A 22,287-nucleotide genomic window follows, 5' to 3' on the forward strand; every position below is an offset into this window, starting at 1 on the left:
CCATCCATTGCGGGTCGCTGTTCCAGTGCCTGGCAGCCTTGTCCCCAAAGGAGGTGTCCCCACGTGCAGCCCCACCTCGCTGCCAAAATGCAGGAACTGCTCCCGGCTGGAGATGTTCCTCTCCACGAACCTCAGCCGGTCGGTGCCGTGAATGAAGTGACACTCGGACTGAACCATCTCCTGGAACAGCGCTGTGCGTGCAGGACACAGGTCTGGGGTAGCCCCCCAGCAGCCCCATAGAAGCCCACAGTAGCCAAGAGCTCCGGGGCAACCCCAACTCCGCACCCCCAGTGCCCCACGGCCGGCATGGGATCCTTCTTCCCACAGTCACAGTTCCTCTTTTCCGCTCTCCTCTGTATTTTCCTCCCCATTTCCCAACATTCCCCAGTTACCAGCCCTCCCCAACATCCGTTTGGGGGTTCCACCTCCCCATTTCCCTTTCTCTCCCCACCGTTCACACCATCCCACCACTTCCCTTCCCGCCCCTCCCACTCACCCGAGAGCTCCACGCCCCCAGCCCGGGGGGCTCCCAGTGGCACCAGTAGGGCCCCAGCTGCCCCACACGCCCCATGGCCAGCGCCGGGCAGGGTCTGACACCTCCCCCCTGCTGGAACCCTGGAAACTGAGGGGTTTGGGCTTTCTCTGCTGACAGGGATTGAACCCCAGGAAAACACTGCTTTTTACCAGAGGCCATGAAGAAGCTTTCCAGAATTGTGTGATAGAACTGGGATCACTGGTGTGTAGTTTGAATAGAAGTGTGTAATGTCCCATGGTGGAAAATTTAGGGCTTGGGGTTTTAGAATATATTAATATATATGTATATAAAGCAAGACAGAGATTTCAGGGTGGTGGATTCTTTCTTCTTCACCTTCTTCACGGGTCTAGGTGGTACTTTTGTAATTGGATAGATAATTCCCCATTTCAGGTCACAGCTGATTGGTTGTTGGGTTAATAGTAAAAAGAATTTAGGTGTCCGTTCTTAATTGGACAGATTGGCCCTTAAAAGGCCTTGTAGAGAGAGAGAGAGATATGTGTCCATTTTTAGCCTGTTAGCTAGAAGTGCTGTAGAACTCACTGTAATATAGATAAGAATTAATAAATATCTGAGTCCAAACACGAAATTCCGTCTCTCGAGCATTTAATCCTGACTCTGGAAGAATAAAAAAGAAGATAATACACGATACCCCCCCTCCCCAAATTCTCCTAGCAAGAGGCACTGGGGGCGGGGCGCGGGTGGAGTCCAGGTGAGGAGCTCTGGGCGCTCTGGGACTGCCTGAGGAGTCATCAACGCCGCGCGCTCTGATTGGCTCAATTATTTTGGTGCCTTCTCTGATTGGCTGAGGAGAGGCCCGGGAGTTGAGAGGAGGACCGGGAGAGATCCTGCCCCAGGCTAGCGGTGGAAGAACATCCAATTAACAAGGCATGCAGATCATTTCCCAGCGGTGCCCACACTCCTGTAGGAACTAAATGCACCGAGGATCTCACGAGGGTCACCAACTCTCTGGCGGCCAAATCCAGCCCTGCGCTCCCTGCGGGTGCGGGCACTCTGGGAAGGGCTCAGCTGCGGGTCAGATGGCCGGAGAGTGGCTTGGTGGTCACCTCGTGTGTGAGGCAGTGATGGGCTGGGGAGATGCGTGGACAACACATGATCAGAGAGCTGACTGGGTAAAGGGACACGGGAACAGCGACACCGCAGTGACAGGCAGCCAATGCGGGCTTGTTTCAGTAAAGTTTGGGTTAAGTTTCTGTTGGGGGTTGGTTTTTTTTTCGTTTTTTTCCCTCGCCTCGCTCTCTGGAATTTTTTCCCATTGACATGCTAAGATGGCTAGTGTTAGGGGGAGACTCCCTGAGCCTTTTTGGAGTTTCTCTCGTGGGCAGGGGGGATAGGGGGGGAAGAGGGAGAACACCAGGATATGAGGGGCAGGTAAAGGAGAGGTGTGTGCAGCTCCTCGCTCTCTCGCTCGTTTGGCTCGGAGAAGGATGGCCACTGGAAAACCTCGCCCTGCCATCCCAACGCCGGGAGCTGCCTTTCCTCGGCTGTGGGACCCTGCACCCTCCTGCTTGGACACCCTGCCCCCTCCACACAACCTATTGGAGCACTGGGACTGACACTGCCTCCAAGGATCCATGAGCAGAGTCTTTCCTCCACCCTTCCCACCCAGGACACATCCGCCATCACCCCCAGCACTCCTGCAGCCACACGGGATCACCGCATCTGCCCCTGCCCACCAGGAGCCGGCTGGCACTGACTGCCAAACTGGGACGGTAACTGCAGCAGAGGGGAAAGGTGTCCACAACCAGAAAAACTATTACTGGGTTCCCGTCTTCTATTTGTTGTTAATTACTTAGTTGTTGTTGTTTTGTTTGCCTTGTTATATATATGTATATATACTAGTAAAGAACTGTTATTCCTATCCCCATATGTTTCCCTGAAATCACCATAATTCCAAAAGTATACTAATTCAGAGGGAGGGATTTATTAGCTCAATTTCAAGGGAAGGCCCTGCTTTTCTCCAGCACACACCTGTCCTTTTTCAAACCAGGACAAATTTTTGGCACCCAACATGGCCCCTTTCCCTATGGGAGTGGCTTTTAATGAATGTGAGAGAGAGGTTTGTCCACAGAGAGAGAATGCAGGAGCACCATCATAGAATGTGCTGGAAGACCCTTAAGGAAGGGATCCAAGAGCTGAGAGAAGTGGCAGTGCTGGAGGTGCTCTTTGGGAGGGATGGACAGCATGACAATGACCCTGACGAGGTCAGGTGCACAGGGCAGATGTTGTGGAATCTGACAGACCTGGGGCCATCTCAATACACCACCTTTATTGCAATGGTTAGTGCTGACAGCAGCCGAGAAACAGTGGGTTCTGTCACCAACAAACTTAGAAATTAGGAGAATATGATCAATGGCCGATGCAGGCTCATGTCTGTGCTGTGATTAAGGAACACAAAGAGAAGTTTAAAGAGGAGATGAGGGAAGAGATGAGGAAGATCAGTGCAGCACCAGTGCGAGTCACAGGCCCCAAAGTCAGAGCCCAATGTCCCCCAGCTAGGGAGAGGGTACACACCACGAGCTGACCTGTGTTTCTTTCAGCATGGCCATGGGGAAGACATGAGAAGGTGGGATGGGAAACTCACTTCTGTCCTGGCAGCACGGGTGCATCAGCTCAGGGGGGGGAAACACAGACTGAGGGAGCTCTGATAAAGTGAAGGTAGCCTCAGCCTCCCATGACTGAGGTGTTGGGTATTACAGAAGGGAGGATGATCTGTCAGATCCCCTTGAAGGAACCTCCAGCATGTATCCCCAGGAAAGAAATAATAACCAGGGCTAGAGGGGCCCTGCTTCTAACCAGAGAGAGGGACGGGAAAACCGGGTCTTTTGGATGGTGTGGATCCAATGTCCTGGCACATTAGAGCCACAGAAATATAGAATGTTAGTTGATCCTGGTGCACAGTGTACCCTAATGCCATTGGGACATGTGGGGACAGATCCCATTTCCATTGCTGCGGTGATTGCAGGAATTGACTCTGCTGGAGGCTGAGGTGAGCCTGACTGGGAAGGAGTGGCAGAAACATCCAATTATGGCCGGCCACTTCCCTGGTGGGCGTTGCCCATGGTGTCTCTGCTGCAGCTCTTGCAGCTGTGTCCAGTCCATGGCTCTGGGCCCCTTCCCTTTCTTCTCTGGAAAATCACATTCCTGTATCTCCATCTGCTTCTTCTTTTTGTAAGAATCTTCTATTTACAAGGGTCCCCAGCAGGTTCTTCTATTTACAAGGTCTGGACCTCCACAGCTCTCGACTGCTGGCAGCTCTTCCCAGTCACCTTCCCCCACTGGGGTTCCAACTCCACCACTATCCCCACAGCCGGGCTATTGCCTATCACATCGGGGTCACCACTCATTGCAGTTGAGACAGAGCAAAGACAAAAAACTCCGTGTTCGTGCAACAAAAACCAACTTTTATTGAGGGCTGTTCTCCCTATATAGCCTTTGAAGTCTGCACGGTTAGCTCTGCTTGGCTAAATTAGTTGCCACCTGGCTAACTGGCCAGTGGCTGCCCATGTCCCGGATGGCCTAGACCTGCTCCCCAACAGCCCAGACTGCTCAAGTTATATCATTACGGTAGTTATATTATTATTTACATTATAAAATTACAGTCGGGATTAGTTATAACTGGAAGGCCTCCAGGCCAGCTGTTGGCTACTACAGGTTTAGTGCTGGCCAAATCTTCCACTAGAATTATTTACTCATTTCCTGCTGTGAGATAGGATTAGGAGGAAGGCAAAGGTGGCTCAAGCTTTAAAGGGTATAAAGAAAGAACTTTATTAACAGAACTAAAAGAATTACAAGAATCAGAATAAAACCTTCAGAACACTTCTCCTCCCTCCACACCCTCTTTTCTTTACACTGACAACCTGCAGGAACAATTCAGCCAGTTTACCATCTCTAAAATAGTCTTTATCCAGTTCACTTAGGGAGAGGAGTCTCTCTTGTCATGCTATGGAGACTTCTCCACAAGAGACAATTCTCTCATGGCTTCAAAGTCACAGTGAATCAGCTGCCCAGGAGAATGGAAATCTCATCACTGTGTAAAAAAGTCCCTCCACTTGGCCTACAGCTTTCCCCACAATTGTTTTTGAGGGCTCAATCTTTGGCTAATGGGGTACACTTTTAACGATGAACTGTTCAGAAGCAAAGGTTCTCTTCATCTGTCTCTGAGATCATCTCTGGGAACAGAGTTTCTCTTCTTCTTCCCTGGGGTAAAGGGTCTTCATCACTCTCATCTCTCTCTGTTCAAGCTACTTCAATATCTGCTCGTTCAGCATGGATGCTTTTGCTCATGTCTACAATTTGAACACTTCATCCTCCACGTGCTTTTCAAAAAGTTACAGGGAAAGAGTATGACATACCAACTTTATCTTTCCCATAGACTTACAAGAGGATTTCAGCCCAAGAGTCAGGCATCTCCTCAATCCCTCCCATCTGGGACCTGAATTCTACTTCTCTAACCTTGGGGTCCACATGTTGTTCCTCTACGTGTCTTCACTCTGGCCTGTTCTCTCACTCGAGAGAGAATTGAAGGTCTGCAAGTCTCATCTGTACAGTGAAAGAGATAATATCTTGTTCCAAGGCCTGCAGATAATCATATGATCCCTGCTGGTGGTGGCCAGAGCTGTTTATAGTGGAGAATTCTGGGGAGCTGTGCCAGAATTTTCAACGGGCCCAGCCAGAACAGTGTGGCCACTCTGGCTGCACAGCTTTTTCAGTGGTTTAACAGGTTGTCAGTTCTCAAAACTAATCACTGATTAGATTTTGTCAGACATAGAGGAAGCTCTTAGCAGCTCCTGTCCAAAAAAAAAAATTATTTCTGGGGGTGGCATCTTCCCTCCTCCCCAAATGTCAAATGTGCAAAACCAGCACAGAGGGTCCCCCCTTTCTGTTGTGGGGTCTCATGTTGTCACTCTTGGCTCCATGAGGCCCTGTAAAGTCAAAATGGATCCTTCATTCCAGGAGACCCCAAAATGTCACAATGATCTCTGGACACCATAAGGCCCTGAGGCATCACAATGGCCCCTTGGTTCCAAAAATCCCCGCAGAACCATAGGGGCCTCTGGATTCCATGAGACCCCACAGTGTCACAGAATCCCTTTCATTCCCTGAAGTCCCAAAATGTCACAAAGGATTCTTGGTCCCATGAGGTCTTGCAGAACTATAAGGGCCTCTGGATTCCATGAGACCCCAAAGTGTCACAGAGTCACTTTCTTTCCCCAAATCTCGAAAGTGTCACATTGGATTCTTGGATTCAAGAGACTCCACAGTGTCACAGTGTCCCCTCAGTTCCATGAAGTCGCAGAGAACGACAAGGTCTTGTGGGATCACAATGGATCCTTGGTTCCATGAGGCCCCACAGAATCACAGGGGCCTCTGGATTCCACAAGATACTGGAGTGTCACCATGGCCCCACGGTTCCATGGGACCCCTGAGTGTCACAATGGCCCCACAGTCCCACGTGTCCCCTCAATGTCACAATGTCTACACGGTTCCAGGAGGCCCTGCAGTGTCACAATTGCTCCATTGTTCCATGTGTCCCCTCAGTGGCACAATAGTGCCAGCTGCCATGTGACCTCTCAGTGTCACAATGGTCCCACAGTTCCAAGCGGCCCTGAGGTGTCACAATGTCTCACCCTTCCATGTGTACCCTGAATGTCACAATGGTCCCATGGTTCCATGTGTCTCCTCAGCATCACAATGTCCGCAGTTCCATGTGTCCACTCAGTGTCACAATGGACCCACAATTCCATTTGTCCCCTCAAAGTTACAATATCCCCAAAGTTCCACGTGTCCCATTAGTGTTACAATGGCCCAGGGTTCCATGTGTCCCTTCAGTATCACCATGTTCCCATGGTTCCAAGAGACCCTGCAATGTCACAATGGCCCAATGGTTCCATGTGTCCCTTCCTGTCACAATGGCCTCAGGGTTCCATTTGTTTCCTCAGCATGACAGTGGCCTCAGGATTCCATGTTTCTCCTCAGTGACACAATGGCCCCAGGCTTTCATGTGCCCACCAGTGTCACAATGGCCCCACAGATCTGGGAGGTCCTGCAGTTTCTCAATGGCCCCACGGTTCCATGTGTCCCTTCAGTGTCACCATGGTCCCACAGGTCCAAGAGCCCCTGCCATGTCACAATTGCCTGACAGTTCCGTGTGTCCCCTCATGTCACAATGGCCTCAGGTTTCCATGTGTCACAATGGCATCATGGTTCCATGTGTCCCCTCAGTGTCACAATGCCCCACGCTTCCAGGAGGCTCTGCAGTGGCACAGTGGCCCCAGTGCTCCATGTCCCCTCATGTCACAATGGCATCAGGGTTCCATATGTCCCCTCAATGTCACAATGGCCCCAAAGTGTCATGTGTGTCCTCAGTGTCACAAGGGACCCAGAGCTCCATGTGTCCCCTTAGTGTAATAATGGCCCTGTAATTCCCAGAGGCCCTGCAGTGTCACAATGGCCCCAGGGTTCCATCTGTCCCCTCAATGTCACAGTTGCCCCACAGTACTATGTCTCTGCTCAGTGTCACAATGTCCTCACATTGTCACAGACGAGCAGCACTGGAGTGGGAGCAGCACCACTGGAGGGGTTGCAGCTGCACTGGAACAGGAGCAGTGGCTGTGGAACAACAGGGGAGAAGCTGTGGAACACAAGTCCTGTGAGGAGCAGCTGAGGGAGCTGGGAATGTTTATCCTGGGGAAGAGGAGGCTCAGGGGAGACCTCATCACTCTCTACAACTCCCTGACAGGAGGGTGGGGGTCGGGCTCTTCTCTTAGGGAACAGGGACAGGACAAGAGGACACAGCCTTAACTGCACCAAAGGAAGGTCCTCCCGTGTCCCCACCCATGTCTCAGTTCAGTGAATTTATTTTTACCCCAGTGTTGGATGTTTTAAAGGGATGAAGAGAAATGAAAAGCAAATCAAGGCCAAAAGAAAAGGATTTCCATGTCTGTGCAAGCTGAGGATACATGTGCTTGGGTGGAAGAACATTTTTTGGAGGTGTTTCCACCCCACTGTCTCCAAAATCTTGGTCTTTCCCCGGTCCATCAGCATTTGGCTGCAGAAGACAACCCTGGGCAATAGGAAATCAAAATCCTGGAATCATAGAGGTTGGATGTAGCAGTTTTGGTTTATTAATTTGAAACTTTTTTGTTGTGAGAGAGGATTAGGAAGTAGACAAAAACGGGTTTAACTTTAAATGGTATAAAGAGGAATTTTATTACTATAAAGTATAAGAAACAGAATAAAACTTTGGAATTTTTTTTTCTATCACACGCTTGCTTTTTTTTTTTTAATACTGAAAATGTATAAAAAGAACTCAGTTTAACATCTTTAAAATAGCTTTTTACTAATTTAGTTGAAAGAGGAGACTTTTTTCAGTCTACAGAGACTTCTTCACAATAAACAGTTACAGTGATTAGCCTCCCAGAAGAATGGAAATCTGATTACTATCTAAAAACCCTTTATTCAGACTCTGGTGCCACGGTCTGCTCTGGCTCCTGGCGTGTCCCTGCTGCTGGAGGAGCCCTGCTCGTGCTGCTGCCTGCATTCAACAACACCGGTCCTGCTCCCCAGCCAAAAAGAGACACCAAAATCACTGCTTTGGGCAGCTCGTTTGAACGAGTTGAACACTTGCTCATCTCTAACACAGACCTCTTAACATCCATACACCAACACCAGGAAGTCACCTCATCTACAGAGGTCAGGAGCCTGAGCGAACAGAAGATCGGCATTCAAGCACATTGGGTTTTTAATTTAGTGGAAGCGCTCACTCGTTCATCAGCCTTACTTGTCAAACTGGATTGTGCGATGCTATTGTCATGCTTGTGTTAGAGAGAAACCAGAGGGAAATTAGCTAAGAAATAAGAACCACACTTGGGGCTCGGGCTTGGCAGACAAAGGGAGCAGGGCGGCACCTGCCCGCTTTGCCCGAGTCCCTGCTCCTGCCGGACAAAGGCGGACGCGGCTCCGTGCGGGGCGAGCCGGGCGCTCCGTGCCGGGGCCGGGGCCGAGCGCTCGGGAGGGCGGCGCTCAGGATGCTCGGGCAGCGCCGCGGGCCGGGCGGGCGCGATGGAGCCGCCTGAGGGCTGGGACCCCTCCGGGCGGCCGGCCCGGCGCACGCAGTGGCTGCTCAGCGCCCTCGCCCACCGCTACGGGCTGGAGCGCGGCGTGGAGAACGAGATGGTCGTGCTGGCCAGGGGCCCGGAGCAGTCCCTGCACGAGATCTTCCAGCAGCGGGACTGCGCCGGGCCGGGCCGCATCCCCGGCGAGGAGTCCCGCACGCTGTGCCGGGCGCTGGGGGCGGAGGAGGCGGCGGAGCCCGAGGAGTGCGCGGGGCTGTGGGACGGGCTCTGGGCCGAGCTCACCTTCCGCCAGCTCCACGCGCGGCTCCGCGGCCACTTCAGCACCCGCGCGGGGCCGTGGCTGCCGCTGGGCCGGGAGGGCGAGCACATCGAGAGCCACATCCGCCCGCGCAGCCCCCGCCGAGCCCGAGCGGCGGCCGCCGGGGCCCTGCTCCCGAGAGCGCTGCGAGGAGATGGTGGCGCTGGAGCGGGCCGAGGAGCGCATGGCCGAGCTGCAGCAGGAGAAGGGCAGCCTGCGGCAGCTGCTGGAGGACGTGCGGGCCGCCCTGCAGAGCAGCGATGCGCGGTGCCCGGCGCTGCGGCTGAGTCCGGGCCGCCTTCTGCACCGCGCTCCCGGCGGCGGCTCGGGTGGCCCCGAGCGCTTCAGGAGAGATGCTGCTCTCGGAAAGTCAGTGTTTAGAACCCCTCCACCTCCGCACTGAGACCGAAGTTGCTCGTTCATCCTCGGCATTAACTTTCCAGCAAAGTTTAGTTACAAGGGAGGCTTTTAGGAGAAATGTATGGCATCGGTGTGCCATTAAATATATTTGTGATGAGCACTGTTCAAAGTGTAGGGGAGTTCAGCTTAACAAACCCACGTGTACAATGCTGCTGCTGCTTCTCCTGCATGTGCAGCCAGGATGTGCTGATAGCAGATGCTGGGTATTCACTGCTGCAGGGTTTTTCCTGAAGTAAGAAAGAACTTTGGGATTCTTACCTGCACAAGCACATGCAGTGCCTCAGTCATAAGTGCCTCAGAAATATCAGAAGTCTGTCTTCTTCAGAGTTGGAGCCAGTTCTGCGGGCAGGCTGATGAATAGTCTGGGGCTCCTCTGCAGAGCCCCATTCATTCTGGGGCTGCTTTCTGCTGGTTCTGCTGGACTGGCTCGAGTGAAACACACACCCAATTAACAGCAGTTAAATTACTCTGGCATGAAACAGTGGGGAACAGGCAGAGCAGTGAAGGGCAGCATGGACCAGTTGTTCTGGCAAGTCTGACGAGGTCTGCTTTGATACAGCACTCACAGAACTCTGCTCCACCTGTGACACTTCCACTTGCAGTAGATGACTCTTCCTCTTCACAATATCCAGCAAGGCAGGTCAAAGACACTTTTACCATTTTCATCTTCAAAAGGGAGAAGAAATCAGCAGCAAACATTAAGTAACTAGTCAGAGGTCCTGTGAAGAAACAAAAGAACAAAGAGTGGTGGATAAAAACAGATGGAGCACTGATCCTTATCTCTGTGGGAGATATCCTCTGCTAATGGGCCATCTGTTAAAACCAGCTGGGGCAGTGTTCTTTATCTTTTCCACATCCCATCCTTCCTCCAGGAAGATATCTTCTGTTAATGGGCCATTGAGTGCCACTGCATGACTGATAAAATTCCATCATCCCACTGGGAGATGCTCCAGCCAGGGGGAGGAGCCAAGCCTTTCCTACCTAGATAAAATCTGAGCTTTGGAACACCAAGGCAGCCCTTCCCCACCGGTTTCCAGAGGACAAGAGCTACCAGACCTTTCTACAGCATCACTACTACAACAAGACCACTTCATTGGGACTGCTACCACCACCCTAACTAGCGGGGTGTCAGGTTGTATTCTGATTCTGTCAGTTGTTTTCTTTTGTACTATTGCATGAATTTATCTCTTTTCCTATAAAACTGTATTTCTGACTTGGAGTCTTTCACTGGTTTTGCTTTCAAATCAGCACAATTTTGGGGGGGATTTTGGCTGAATCTTGATATTTGGGGAGGTTTTGATCTGTGTGTTAAAGTTTGGAGGATTTTGGGTGGGAATCTTGGTGTTTGGGAGGTTATTACAGACATAAGATCCTCAATGACTTCCAGAGATGAACTTGGGCAAGGAGGAACACCCAGTTTATGGAGCTCTCTTCTTGTTATTTCCCCCTAAACCAGGAATTTTCATTCCTCAGGTGTGCGGGGATGGAGGAGGCAGAAAAGCCCCGGAGATCTCTCTTGAGGAGGGGCTGCAAACCCAGCGCAGGGAGCTGCGAGGAGGAAAGACCCTCCCTGAGCCAGGAAGGCGGCCGGAGATCCAGGCAGAGCTCAGAGCTGGTGGAGAAGCCTCGTGGAGGGGAGAAGCCCCACAAGTGCTTGGAATGTGGGAAGGGTTTCAGCTACATCTCTGAGCTGATCCGACACCAGAGGGTCCATACTGGGGAGAAGCCCTATGAGTGTGGAAAATGCAGGAAAAACTTCAGGACTATTTCTGATCTGATGAAGCACCAGGTGATCCACACAGGGGAACGGCCCTACACCTGCTCGGAATGTGGGAAGAGCTTTGGGTGGAGCTCCAACCTGAGAAAACACCAGCGCATCCACACCGGGGAGAGGCCCTACGAGTGTCCCAAGTGTGGGAAGAGGTTTCAGACCAGCTCCAATCTCCTCGTCCATGAGCGGATTCACACAGAGGAGAGGCCCTTCCGCTGCCCCGACTGCGGGAAGGGATTCAAGCAAAACTCCACCCTCATCAGGCACCGGCGCATCCACACTGGGGAGAGGCCCTACGAGTGTCCTGAGTGTGGGAAGAGCTTCTCACAGAGCTCTCACTTGACCAAACACCAACGGAGTCTCCACTAAGGGAATCCCTGTGAATGCCCAAAGTGTGGGAAGAGCTTCGTGCTCTGCTCCAGCTCCATCCTCCATGGGAGGATTTGTGTTGGATGATTCCCAGTGACCCCCATTTGGTGAGGGGGAAGGGGTTTGAGAGATTTCTTTCCCTTCTTCTTGTCCTGCCGTGATTTGCTTGGTAATAAATTTCCTCTCTGTGCCCAGGCTGGGTCTGTGATGCACATTTTGCTGTTTGGTATGGGATGCTTCCCCTTTTTACACCATCCCAGGAACTCTGGGTTAAACTTTCTCCTCACTGTTGCAGCTGGAGAGGCAGGGTCAGTGGCTTTGGTGGGTGCCTGGCATCGGGCCAGCATCACTCAGGCCATGGGCACCCCTGAGATCCCAGTGTGGTGATGCATTCCCCCACTCCTAGAGAACGTGCCAACCCAAACTGAGGCTAGGATGAAACATGGTTATGACTGGAGCCCACTCTCTTGTGACCCTGTCAGCAGAAATCCAAAAGGAGACTTTGAGCTCTCCTGGGCCACCGTGGGCTGTGACCAGCAGTCTCCCTCTGAGGGGCCTCTCAGAACCAGCAAACCCTCGGCTTTGCTGTGCCTGGAGGATCACTGAAACACGACGTGTCCTGGGCCCATACCCTCACTGCTCAAGGCCCCATCCTTCGGCCAGTGGGAGATGCAAAAACATCTGAAGGGAGGATTTCACTGAGCTCTGGGGGGAATTGCTTGCACTGACTGTTCCTGTCTGTGTGTGTGCCCCTGCACATATGCTATAGCACATCTGTGAGAAATACAGCTTTCCTAGATGTGGAAGTACCTTGGATATCTAAGTTAGGCCTGTAAGCAAGGTTCAGTTATAGTTATGAACATACTTAAATGCTGTTAGATGCTAAGTGTTTTGATAAGTTCTTAAATGTAAGTCATAAGTGTTGTTATTGTATTAAGTTGCTAAGTACAACTTGGAGTTACAGCTGTAAGTTAGGTTAAATGCTGTTAAGTGTTATTGCTCTGTGGAATTGTTAATGTTAAGTTCTAAGTTAAGTTAGGTATAAGTTTGGTGTTGTTCGTCTGTTGATTTGCTAGGCCTAAGGTATAAGTTAAGTTACAAATTAAGGTAGAAGTTCAAATGTTTTTAGGCCGTGTTCCTTTTAATCCCTGCATGCGCCTAAACACAGCACACACCCATCCACACTCCCCTAGAGAGTTCCCAGTTAATTTCTGTTCTGATTGCATGGATTTTATTTGGTGTTGTTCTTGTCTTGTTGTGCCTCACCTGTCCTGCAGGCAGTAGAGTGAGTCTTGCCAACAAACTTATTGTACTTTGTCGCTCAGTATTAAATCTGACTTTTGTTCATGCCCTTGTCACCGATTTTTAAGCGATCTCAAACGCTCTCATTCATGACAGCACCACAATGTCCCGCATCACCGAGGGCCCTGACACACGCCCGTGTCACAAAGGGCCACCCCCGGCACCCAAGAGCAGAGGGACAGCCTGGAAGCGGCCCGGAGCAGCCCCGGCCCCGTGGCCTTGTAGCCCCTGGCGTGGCCAGAGCCCTGGGAGGCTTTGGGGTCCCCACGTTGGTGTCCCAGGGGTTCCCCGTCTCCAGGCTCATCCCTTCTCCAGGCTCCCCTCACTCCCGGCTCTCGGGGTCCCCCCTCTCCAGGCCCCCATTTCAGGCTCCGGCACTCCCGGGGCTCTCCCCTTTTCGCTTTCCCCCCCTCAAGGCTGCTCCCCTCGCCCTGCCAGTCCCGGGCGATCGCCACGTGGCTCCGGGGTCCTCCATCCCCCACCCACCGCCGGGGCTCTGTCTGCAGCCCCCACCCAGACATCCCCAAAAAAACCACCCGGGGACCCCGCAGGATCCCCCAAAAGGGGATTTTGGGACAGATTTGGAGCCCTGCAAGATGCAAACATCACTCCGCCCGCCGCCTCCCGAAATACACAAACAGGGAGACCCAAAGATACATCGGGTGAGCTCCAAATATCCCTCCCCCTCTCAAAAAAACCCTGCCAGGACCGCCCAAGATATTGGGGGCGAGGTCCCTCTCCCCGGCCACCTACACAATACGGGGGGGCCGATACTGCGGGCGCGAAGGGGCTGCACATCCAGAGAGCGATGGACGCACGGGCTGCCGCCTCTCGCTGCTCCTCCTCCTCTTCTTGCTCCTCCTCTACCCCTCCTCTTCCTCCTGCTCCTCCTCCCTCTCCTGCTCCTTCTCCTCCATCCCTCGGCTGCCGGCGAGGAGCTCTCTCGGGTGAGCGCGAAGGGAACGGGACCGGTGGGAAGGGGGTGGGAGAGGGGGTATAAAGGGAGATGGGACAGCGGGAAGAGGGTTCCCAGGGAGGGTGTCCAGGTTAAGCCCAGGACCCCCAATCCCCTCCGTGTCCTGCCAGCCCCTCCCGGCGCTGTGGGGTCCGGGGCGTGCCCCAGTGCCGGCTCAGGGGGTGCTCCAGGCTGACGTGCTCCACCTGGAGCTGGAGCTGACCCCGTGCCGGGGGGGTTTCCAGCAGCACCAGGAGCTGGTAGAAATCCAGTCCCCACTGGGGACCAGGTCGGTGGCCACCACGTGTCCCGAGAGCTCCTGCTGGTCCTGGAACCAGCTCAGCTGGATGTGGGCAGGGTAGAAATCCATGAGGGAGCAGAGCAGGCAGCCGGGGCCGGGCTGGGAGCTCGAGGGAAGCAGCGAGATGGACACACTGGGATGGGCAGGGGGCCCCTCCAGTGCGGATCTGCCCCCCCATCCAAGCCGCAGATAATCGCTCCAGGGATCGAGTGCTAAGGGACAGGGAACCACCTTTCTTCCATCCCAACTCCACCTTTCCCTCCCCTCTCCCCCCCTTTCTCATCATTCCCCAAATCTACTGACCCCTCACGACTCAATGTGGGTTTCCCAGCCCCCTCCCCCAATCTTTGGGCGTCCCACCTCCCTCTTTTCCCCAATTCTTTGGTCCTTTCCCAATCATCACTCCAACATCAAACCCCCTAACCCGTGCTTGCTTTTGGGGGTTCCAGGCCTCTCCTGCTCAATCTCGGGTTCCCAACCCCCTCTTTCACTCCTTTTGGACAGCTCCTGGCAGCTTTTTTCTGGGAGGAATCCCTGATTTTCAGTATTTTTGGGGTGTAGTTTCAAAGCGGACAGCTCCAGGTCCCTCCTGCTACCTCTGGGGATCCAACCCCCTTTTCCCCAATTCAAGCACCTCTCGAAAGCCCATCAGGTGACTCACATATTCTCTCCTTCCTCTCTCCCCTCCCCCCTCCCGCTGATTTTATTTTTCGGTCTCTTTTTAAAACAAGATTCTATTAAATATTACAGGGCTTCTTGTTTTGCCAAATGCAGCCTAAAGGAAAACAGTGAACATTACAAATTCCATACCAAAATTTTGCCATCACTAACAGCCACTCATAAACATACACAAAAAATCCCCAAAGGAATAAAGATTTTTTCTGCTTATTCCCCTAAGACTAAAATGTGGTTCCCACACCCTTGGCCCAATCTTAACTGAAAATATAAAAGTAGGATTATTAAGAAAAAACATTCTAATGGTGTAATCTTGTCACCAAAACTGAGGGAGGACCCAAAACTCTTCAACACCATTTCTACTGTTAGAGAATCAAGGTATTACTTGATTCTGGCCAGGATGTGCAACAGAAATAATTTCAGCCATACATAGCCCGGGTGTGCAGAGAAAATCATTCCATGATACGTGAGTTTTACTAGATTTTCCCTTAACTTTTTACAGTCCAAAACCTATAGAAATCCATTGGTTTCATGTTCATTGCTTCCTAGTTGTGCACTTCTAAGTATTTAATTTCCTATCGGGCCCGGATTTCTTCCCCTCTATATTAATTAGGTCCGCACTCCTGGATTTCCTTCTCAGCCTTTTGCAGACCAGGCATCTCCAACTATGCCAGGGGCAGTGTCTGGGGTGGGTGTTCCTTGATGTTTGCTGATGGGCCTTAATGGTCGTTATCTTTGTGAGTATCTTTTGGGCTATTCCCAGTCTGTTGAGATGTTAAACTCATCTCTGTTGACTGGAGGAAATTTCCTTAGAAATATCCTTAAAATTCGTTTCCCCAAAGCAAAGGCACATGAAGCCTCAGTAGAAAAATAGATTTTTAAAATTACACTCGGTATATTTTCCGACCATGGAATCCCCGGCAGCCCAGTGTGTGAGTGTAACTGAGGGGCAGAGTGGAATTGTGCCGTTGTCTTCCCCAGCAGCTGTGGCAGTGCAGGCACAGAAAGCAGCGAAGCTCCAGCAGTGGCAGCAAGGATTGGCCCCAGTGTGTGGAGATGCCAAAGGAGGGTGCCCAGGCAGAGGATTTCAGCAGAGGATCTGTGGGCAGGCCCAGGGGCTTGGCCCGATGTGGAGCCCTGGCTGCTGCTGCGTTGCCTTCAGTGCAGGGTCAGTGGTGCCCTCCCATGCTGCTCCTGCAGCCGGGAATTCCAAATTCCTTTGGCATGGCCCTATGTAACATCCACATCCCATTCCAATTTCTCTTCTGACTCGGGTAGAGCCATGGCTGTGGCGTCAATCACTTAGTTTTTTCATTTTCTCAAGTTTTGTTCTTTTTCTTATGTCCATACCATAATACTAGGGCTGTCTGGGGTTAAAAAGTCGTACAATATTCGGGCTGGAACAGAGAATCCTCAATGCAGGTTCTGCAAATCCCTGTTAATCCTCAAAATTGTCCCAGCTGCTTTTTAGTGCTGGGTAATATTGCTTCTGAGATTCCCTGGTCCCTCCCTGGGTTAATACACCACAAACCTTGAGTCAAAATATGTCTGAAATATTTTACTTTTTTCTCCACCATTTGCGCTGTTTTTTCAAATAATCAAAAATATTTTTTAGCCTGAACATTCAGCCATTTCACAGAGGCTTCTTCTGCCGCTTCTTGTCCTCCTGATTGCAGCAAGTCATCCCCATCCTGCATTAACCCAATCCCTGGGGGTGGAGTAAATTCTTGTGATATTTTCTGCAAGGCTTGCCCCAATAAGGCTGGTGCTTCCGTGCATCCCTGCTGAAGGACCGTCCATGTCTTTTCCATTTTCCCTTCTACCTCTTGTTCCCACTCCAAGGCAAAATCCAGTTTACCATCCTGTGTGAGTGGGCATCCCCAGAAAGCATCTTTGCCATCAAGGACTGAATGGTGTCAGTGTGAGGAGGGCACCTGGTTGAAGATGGTGTAAGGATGTGAGAGCCCCTGGGTGCTGGAGCCCCCTTGGGCCCTGGGGTTCATCCCTCAGGGGCTGTAGAAACTCTGCCATGGCCTTTGCCTTCCCCTTGGCCTTTTCCTCCTCCCTTCTTGCATTCCCCTGCTGTGCCTTTGTGACCAAGTGCTCCAGGGGCTTCTTCTGCCCCTCCTGCAGCCCCCTCAGTGCCTGGGGGTGCTCATCCTCTGACAGCTGCTGAGCTTTCTGCTAAATCATTCCTTTCTGCACTGACCCAAGGAAAATGCTTAAAAGCTAATCTGGATGCTTGCACGTCCAATGCCCATTTCCCAGCTGTTCCTTCGTGCTGCTGCTCCTTGTGCTGTGGCTGCCGTGGCCAGCCCGTATCCCAGAGCCGGTGCCTGTCCTGCCGCAGTGTCCAAACGCGGCCCCCCCGGCGGGCAGGGCCGGCAGCTCCACGGGGCCGGGCAGCGGCCGGGGCGTCCCGCAGCCTCCTGGGGGCCGGGGGCCACTGCCGGGCCTGCAATTGCCGGGGGGTGCTGGGCTCAGGCAGCGCCCGGCGCTGAGCCCCGGCTGCCCCACAGCCCCGGCCCGGCCCCGCAGCTCCCCACAGGCCCCCAGCCCGTGCTCCCGGTGCCGCCCCTCTGCGCCCGCTCCTGCCGCTGCCCAGCACAGAGAAACCCCCTGCAATCCTGACCTCCTTGTGTGCCTGTCCTGGCAACCGGGGATACAAAGGATCTGCATCAGCTGGCAACTTCTGAGGATGAGAGCCTGCTGAAAAACATCCCCATCCTCAGTATTTTTCTCTTCCTCCTCTTTTCCATCATTATTTTTCTTCCTACATAGATTGCTCCTGCTGCATCTTGCCTGAACCATATTCCTGCACACTCCCCTTCACCCAATCCCTTCCCTGCACACCAACAGCATCCACCCCCGTGTTGTACCAATCCCTTCTGGACTTCCCTTATTGCCCCCCTGGGTGTCCATGTCCTTGATTACCTCTGGTAGAATGTGCAAACTCCCTCCACATGCTCCCAAGGGACCCTTCAGAGATATTTTGGGATCATCATCCCTTTGGCCAGGAGCCCTTCCTGGCTTTTCCTTTGTACCCTCCATGGGTGCCCTGCCATGTTTAGTCCCCGAAGATGCCACTGCAGTCCCTGCTGAGATTTTCAGTGCTCTCTGGCTGCCGACTCTTCCCAGGCACTTGATCTGTCACTCGTCTGTCTCCTGGTCACTCTCGGGTACCCAATCCATGCCCGTTGCTGCCGCCACCCAGGGGAGCCGATCACCAAAACTGGGTGAGGCACCTTCAGCTCCACTGACTTCCCCCGCCCTGGATGGGGGAAGGAATTCCGTCCGAGTCCCAAGAAGTGTGGAAAAATTCACATCACCAGAGGTTTCTGTCTACTAGGAAGACAGAGGAGTCCTGTAAAAGTAATTTCATTTAGAAAGAAAGGGAGAGGCCATGGGCCATTTCCCATGGCGTCTGCGATTCTTAGAGAACACAGCCTCCTCTTCATCCTAACTTTCCCTTCCTCATATTCCTCTCCATTTCCCCTTTGGCTGAAGTACTTGAGAGGTACAGACTTCCCAATGCACCTACTACATCCCTCCCTTAATATGCACGCCACTTTTGTGTAGCTAACGATGGCCAGGGCTCTTTTAAGTCTTTGTTCTTCTCTGGGAGTTCATGAATTGAGCAGGCCTTTGGCTGAGCAGCAGTCTGTGTGGTCAATTAATAACATTTTCTGACCCTGATGGCTTCTGCTGTCACTTCCTTATGTCCCCGTCCCTGGCCCTGTGTCCAAGCGGATTCGCAGCATGTGTTTGTAGAGACCCTTTGCTGTTGTTCCTTGCATGGGGGTCCCCCGTTTTGGGGCCATCCCCCCTGGAGCAGGGTGTCCCGGCTTGGTGCAGCCCCGCCCCTCGGGCAGCGCTGAGCCAATGAGAGCGCGCGGCGGTGATGACGCAGCAGCGTCCAGGCAGAGCCGCAGCTCCCAGCGTTGCCCACCTGGAGCCACCTGCGCCCGGCCCGGGCCCCAGCGCCCCCCTGGATGGGAATTTGGGGAGGTGGGAGGGGGGGAGCGCCAAGGCCGGGCCCCCCCGCGCTGTGGTGGCGGCAGCGGCTGCAGTGGGGAGCGAGTGCGGGCGGGAGCGGCCGAGAGCCCAGCGCTGCCCCAGCCCGAGCTGCCCCAGCTCCATCGCTGCCCCTGCGCTGGGATGCTGTGGGTTTGGGGGGAAGAGGGAGCCGGCAGTGGGTGCTGGGCCTGGGGGCAGCAGGAGAAGGGAAGGAGATGCAGGGTTGAAGAACAACATGATCAAATGATGCATGTGGGAGGAGGAGGTGGGATTGTGCAGGAGAAGGAGGAATAGTAGGAGGAAGAGGAGTGTGAGGGGCAGTAGGGACACAGGATGAGGACGAGGAGTAGCAGAAACAGGAAACATCACAAGGTTCCACCCCTCCCTGTATCTGCAGGCCCTCCCAGCCCCAGGAGTGTTACACCTCCTGACGTGCCACAGGTGATGAGGGAGAAGGATCCATGATTTGCACAGGGGTAAATCTTGGTGTTTCTGAGCTTTATTGGGTTAAATGTTGGGGCTGAGGTTTTTCTGTGGGTGCTGAATCTTCATATTTTTTTCCTCGATTACAATGTAAAATGTGCTCAAAAGTATGTATTCTATCACCATCTGTTGAAGCCAGCTGGGGTAGGGATCCTTATCTCCGAGGGAGATATCCTCTGTCAAAGGGCCATATGCTAGAAAGCAGGTGGGGGAGTGTTCTTTATCTTTCCTTCCATCCATCCTTCCTGCAGGAAGATATCAGATATCTTCTGTTAATGGGCCATTGAGTTCAATACATAACTGATAAAATTACATCATCCCATTTTGAGATTGTGCACCCAGGGGGAGTAGCCAAACATTTTGTACCTAGATTCAAACTGAGATTTGGAACACCAAATCATCCCTTACCCACTGGTTTCCAGAGGACAAGAGCTACCAGACCTTTCTACAGCATCACTACTACAACAAGACCACTTCATCTGGACTGCTACCACCACCCTAACTAGCGGGGCGTAAGGTTGTATTCTGACTCTGTCAGTTGTTTTCTTTTGTATTGCATGTATTATATTTTTTTCTCTTGTTTTTTTCTATAAAATTCTATTTCTGACTTGGAGTCTCTCACAGGTTTTGCTTTCAAACCAGCCCAATTTTCGAGGGGATTTTGACTGAATCTTGGTGTTTGGGAGGTTATTACAGACACAAGATGCTCAATGACTTCCACAGATGAACTTGGGCAAGGAGGAACTCTCAGTTTATGGAGCTCTCTTGTTTTTTCCCAAACCAGGATTTTTCATTCCCACGGCGTGAGGAGATGGAGGAGGCAGAAAAGCCCCGGAGATCCCATAGGAGGAGGGGCTGCAAACCAAGCACAGGGTGCTGCAAGGAGGAAAGACCCTCCCTGAGCCGGGAAGGCGGCCGGAGATCCAGGCAGAGCTCAGAGCTGGTGGAGAAGCCTCATGGAGGGGAGAAGCCCCACAAGTGTTTGGAATGTGGGAAGGGTTTCAGCTACCACTCCAGCATGATCCGGCACCAGCAGATCCACACTGGAGAGAAGCCCTATGAGTGTAGGGAATGTGGGAAGGGATTCAGAGTCAGCTTCCATCTCATCCGGCACCAGCTGATCCACACTGGGGAAAAGCCCTATGAGTGCGGAGAATGTGGGAAGAGCTTCAGCAACAGCTCCAACCTGATCCGGCACAAGATGATCCATACTGGGGAAAAGCCCTACGAGTGTGGGGAATGTGGGAAGAGCTTCAGCTACAGCTCCAATCTGATCCGGCACCAGGTGATCCACACTGGGGAAAAGCCCTACGAGTGTGGGAAATGTGGTAAGGGTTTCAGCAACAGTTCCTACCTGTTGCAGCATCAGTTGAGCCATACAGGGGACAGGCCCTACACATGCTTGGAATGTAGAAAGAGCTTTGCGTGGATGTCCAGCTTAAAAAAACACGAGCATATCCACACCGGGGAGAGGTCCTACGAGTGTCCCAAGTGTGGGAAGAGGTTTCAGACCAGCTCCAATCTCCTCATGCATGAGCGGATTCACACAGAGGAGAGGCCCTTCCGCTGCCCCGACTGCGGGAAAGGCTTCAATCTCAACTCCACCCTCACTGTCCACCGGCGCATCCACACTGGGGAGAGGCCCTACGAGTGTCCTGAGTGTGGGAAGAGCTTCTCAAAGAGCTCAACCTTGAACCGACACCAACGGAGTCACCACTAATGGAAGCCCTGTGAGTGTCCCAAGTGTGGGAAGAGCTTCGTGCTCTGCTCCAGCTCCATCCCCCATGGGAGGATCGGTGTTGGATGATCCCCAGTGACCCCCGTTGGGCAGAGCCCTGGTGATCCGTGGTCCTGGTTATCCTCGTTGGGTCGGGGGAAGGGGTTGGAGAGATTTCTCTCCCTTCTTATTCTCCTGTGATTTGGTTGGTAATAAATTCCCTCGCTGTGCCCAGGCTCAGTCTGTTGTTCCCCTTCAGGTGCTCAGGGTGGGATCTCTCCTGTTCATTCTCTCAACTCCTGGGCCTTTCCTCAGCCAATCAAATAATGTAATTTAGATTCAGCCAATCAGAGAGAGCAGCTCTGTTGACACAGCAGTGTCCAGGCAGATCCACAGCACCCAGTGTTCCCCACCTGGACCCCACCCAGTCACTAACCCCCTGTGGCACTTACACAGGTCCTTCTCCAGTCCCTCCACACAATAAACGTGACTGGGTCGAACTGGTAAGCTTTATTGGGAACACTGGGAGCAGCTGGGGAGGGGCAGAGTGGCAGCAGGGCTGGGGGTAACACATGATCCCCCTAAAATTAGTGTGGGGACAAAGCAGGGGTCCTGCCCAAGCCTGATACCACGGGGCCGGGCTGCAGCTGCTGCCAGCTCAGCAGCTCTGTGGGAACAGAAAAGGAGGTGACACCCGAGTGGGGGCCCCACGGGGAGCACACACACTCCAGGAGAGGTGGCACATGACCCCCCAGGACCCCTGGTCTTAGGCTACAATACAGGATGGGACAAAAAGTATGTATTCTATCACCATCTGTTGAAATCAGCTGGGGCAGTGATCCTTATCTCTGTGGGAGATATCCTCTGCTAATGGGCCATCTGTTAAAATCAGGTGCAGCAGTCATCTTTATCTTTTCCACAGCCCATCCTGCCTCCAGGAAGATATCTTCTGTTAATGGGCTATTGAGTTATACTGTATGACTGATAAAATTACATCATCCCTTCTGTTCCCAATGAATGAATGATAAAATTCCATCATCGCATTGGGAGATGCTCCAGCCAGGGGGAGGAGCCAAGCCTTTCCTAGCTAGATAAAAACTGAGATTTGAAACACCAAGGCAGTCTTTCTCCACTGGATCGCAGTGGAAAATTGGATCTTTCAACATCAATACTGGACCTTCAGAGGAGAACTGCACGTTTCTACAGGAGCACTGCTTCAACTGAACCATATCTGTCATCCAGGAGGACTGCAGCCACCATTCAATCAGACTGCTGCCAGCACCCTGACTGACACGGTGTCAGGTGTATTCTGACTGTCAGTGGGTTATTTTTAGGTTTTTACTCTCTG

General features: G+C 52.6%; 1 protein-coding gene across 1 annotated transcript in view; it reads left to right on the plus strand.

Moving 5' to 3' along the window:
• The window catches only part of LOC148218186 (uncharacterized), an 89,904-nt gene extending 68,218 nt beyond the window's left edge, over nt 1-21,686 (plus strand). Inside the window, 4 exon segments of the mRNA XM_088157921.1 lie at nt 2,518-2,526; nt 10,984-11,478; nt 20,161-21,020; nt 21,531-21,686. Of these exon segments, the coding sequence (XP_088014047.1) occupies nt 2,518-2,526; nt 10,984-11,478; nt 20,161-21,020; nt 21,531-21,686 (1,520 nt within the window).
• The last annotated feature ends 601 nt before the right edge of the window (nt 21,687-22,287 follow it).

This window comes from Sturnus vulgaris, unplaced genomic scaffold, assembly GCF_052056855.1.
Source record: "Sturnus vulgaris isolate bStuVul1 unplaced genomic scaffold, bStuVul1.hap1 Scaffold_194, whole genome shotgun sequence".
NCBI classification, from domain to species: domain Eukaryota; kingdom Metazoa; phylum Chordata; class Aves; order Passeriformes; family Sturnidae; genus Sturnus; species Sturnus vulgaris.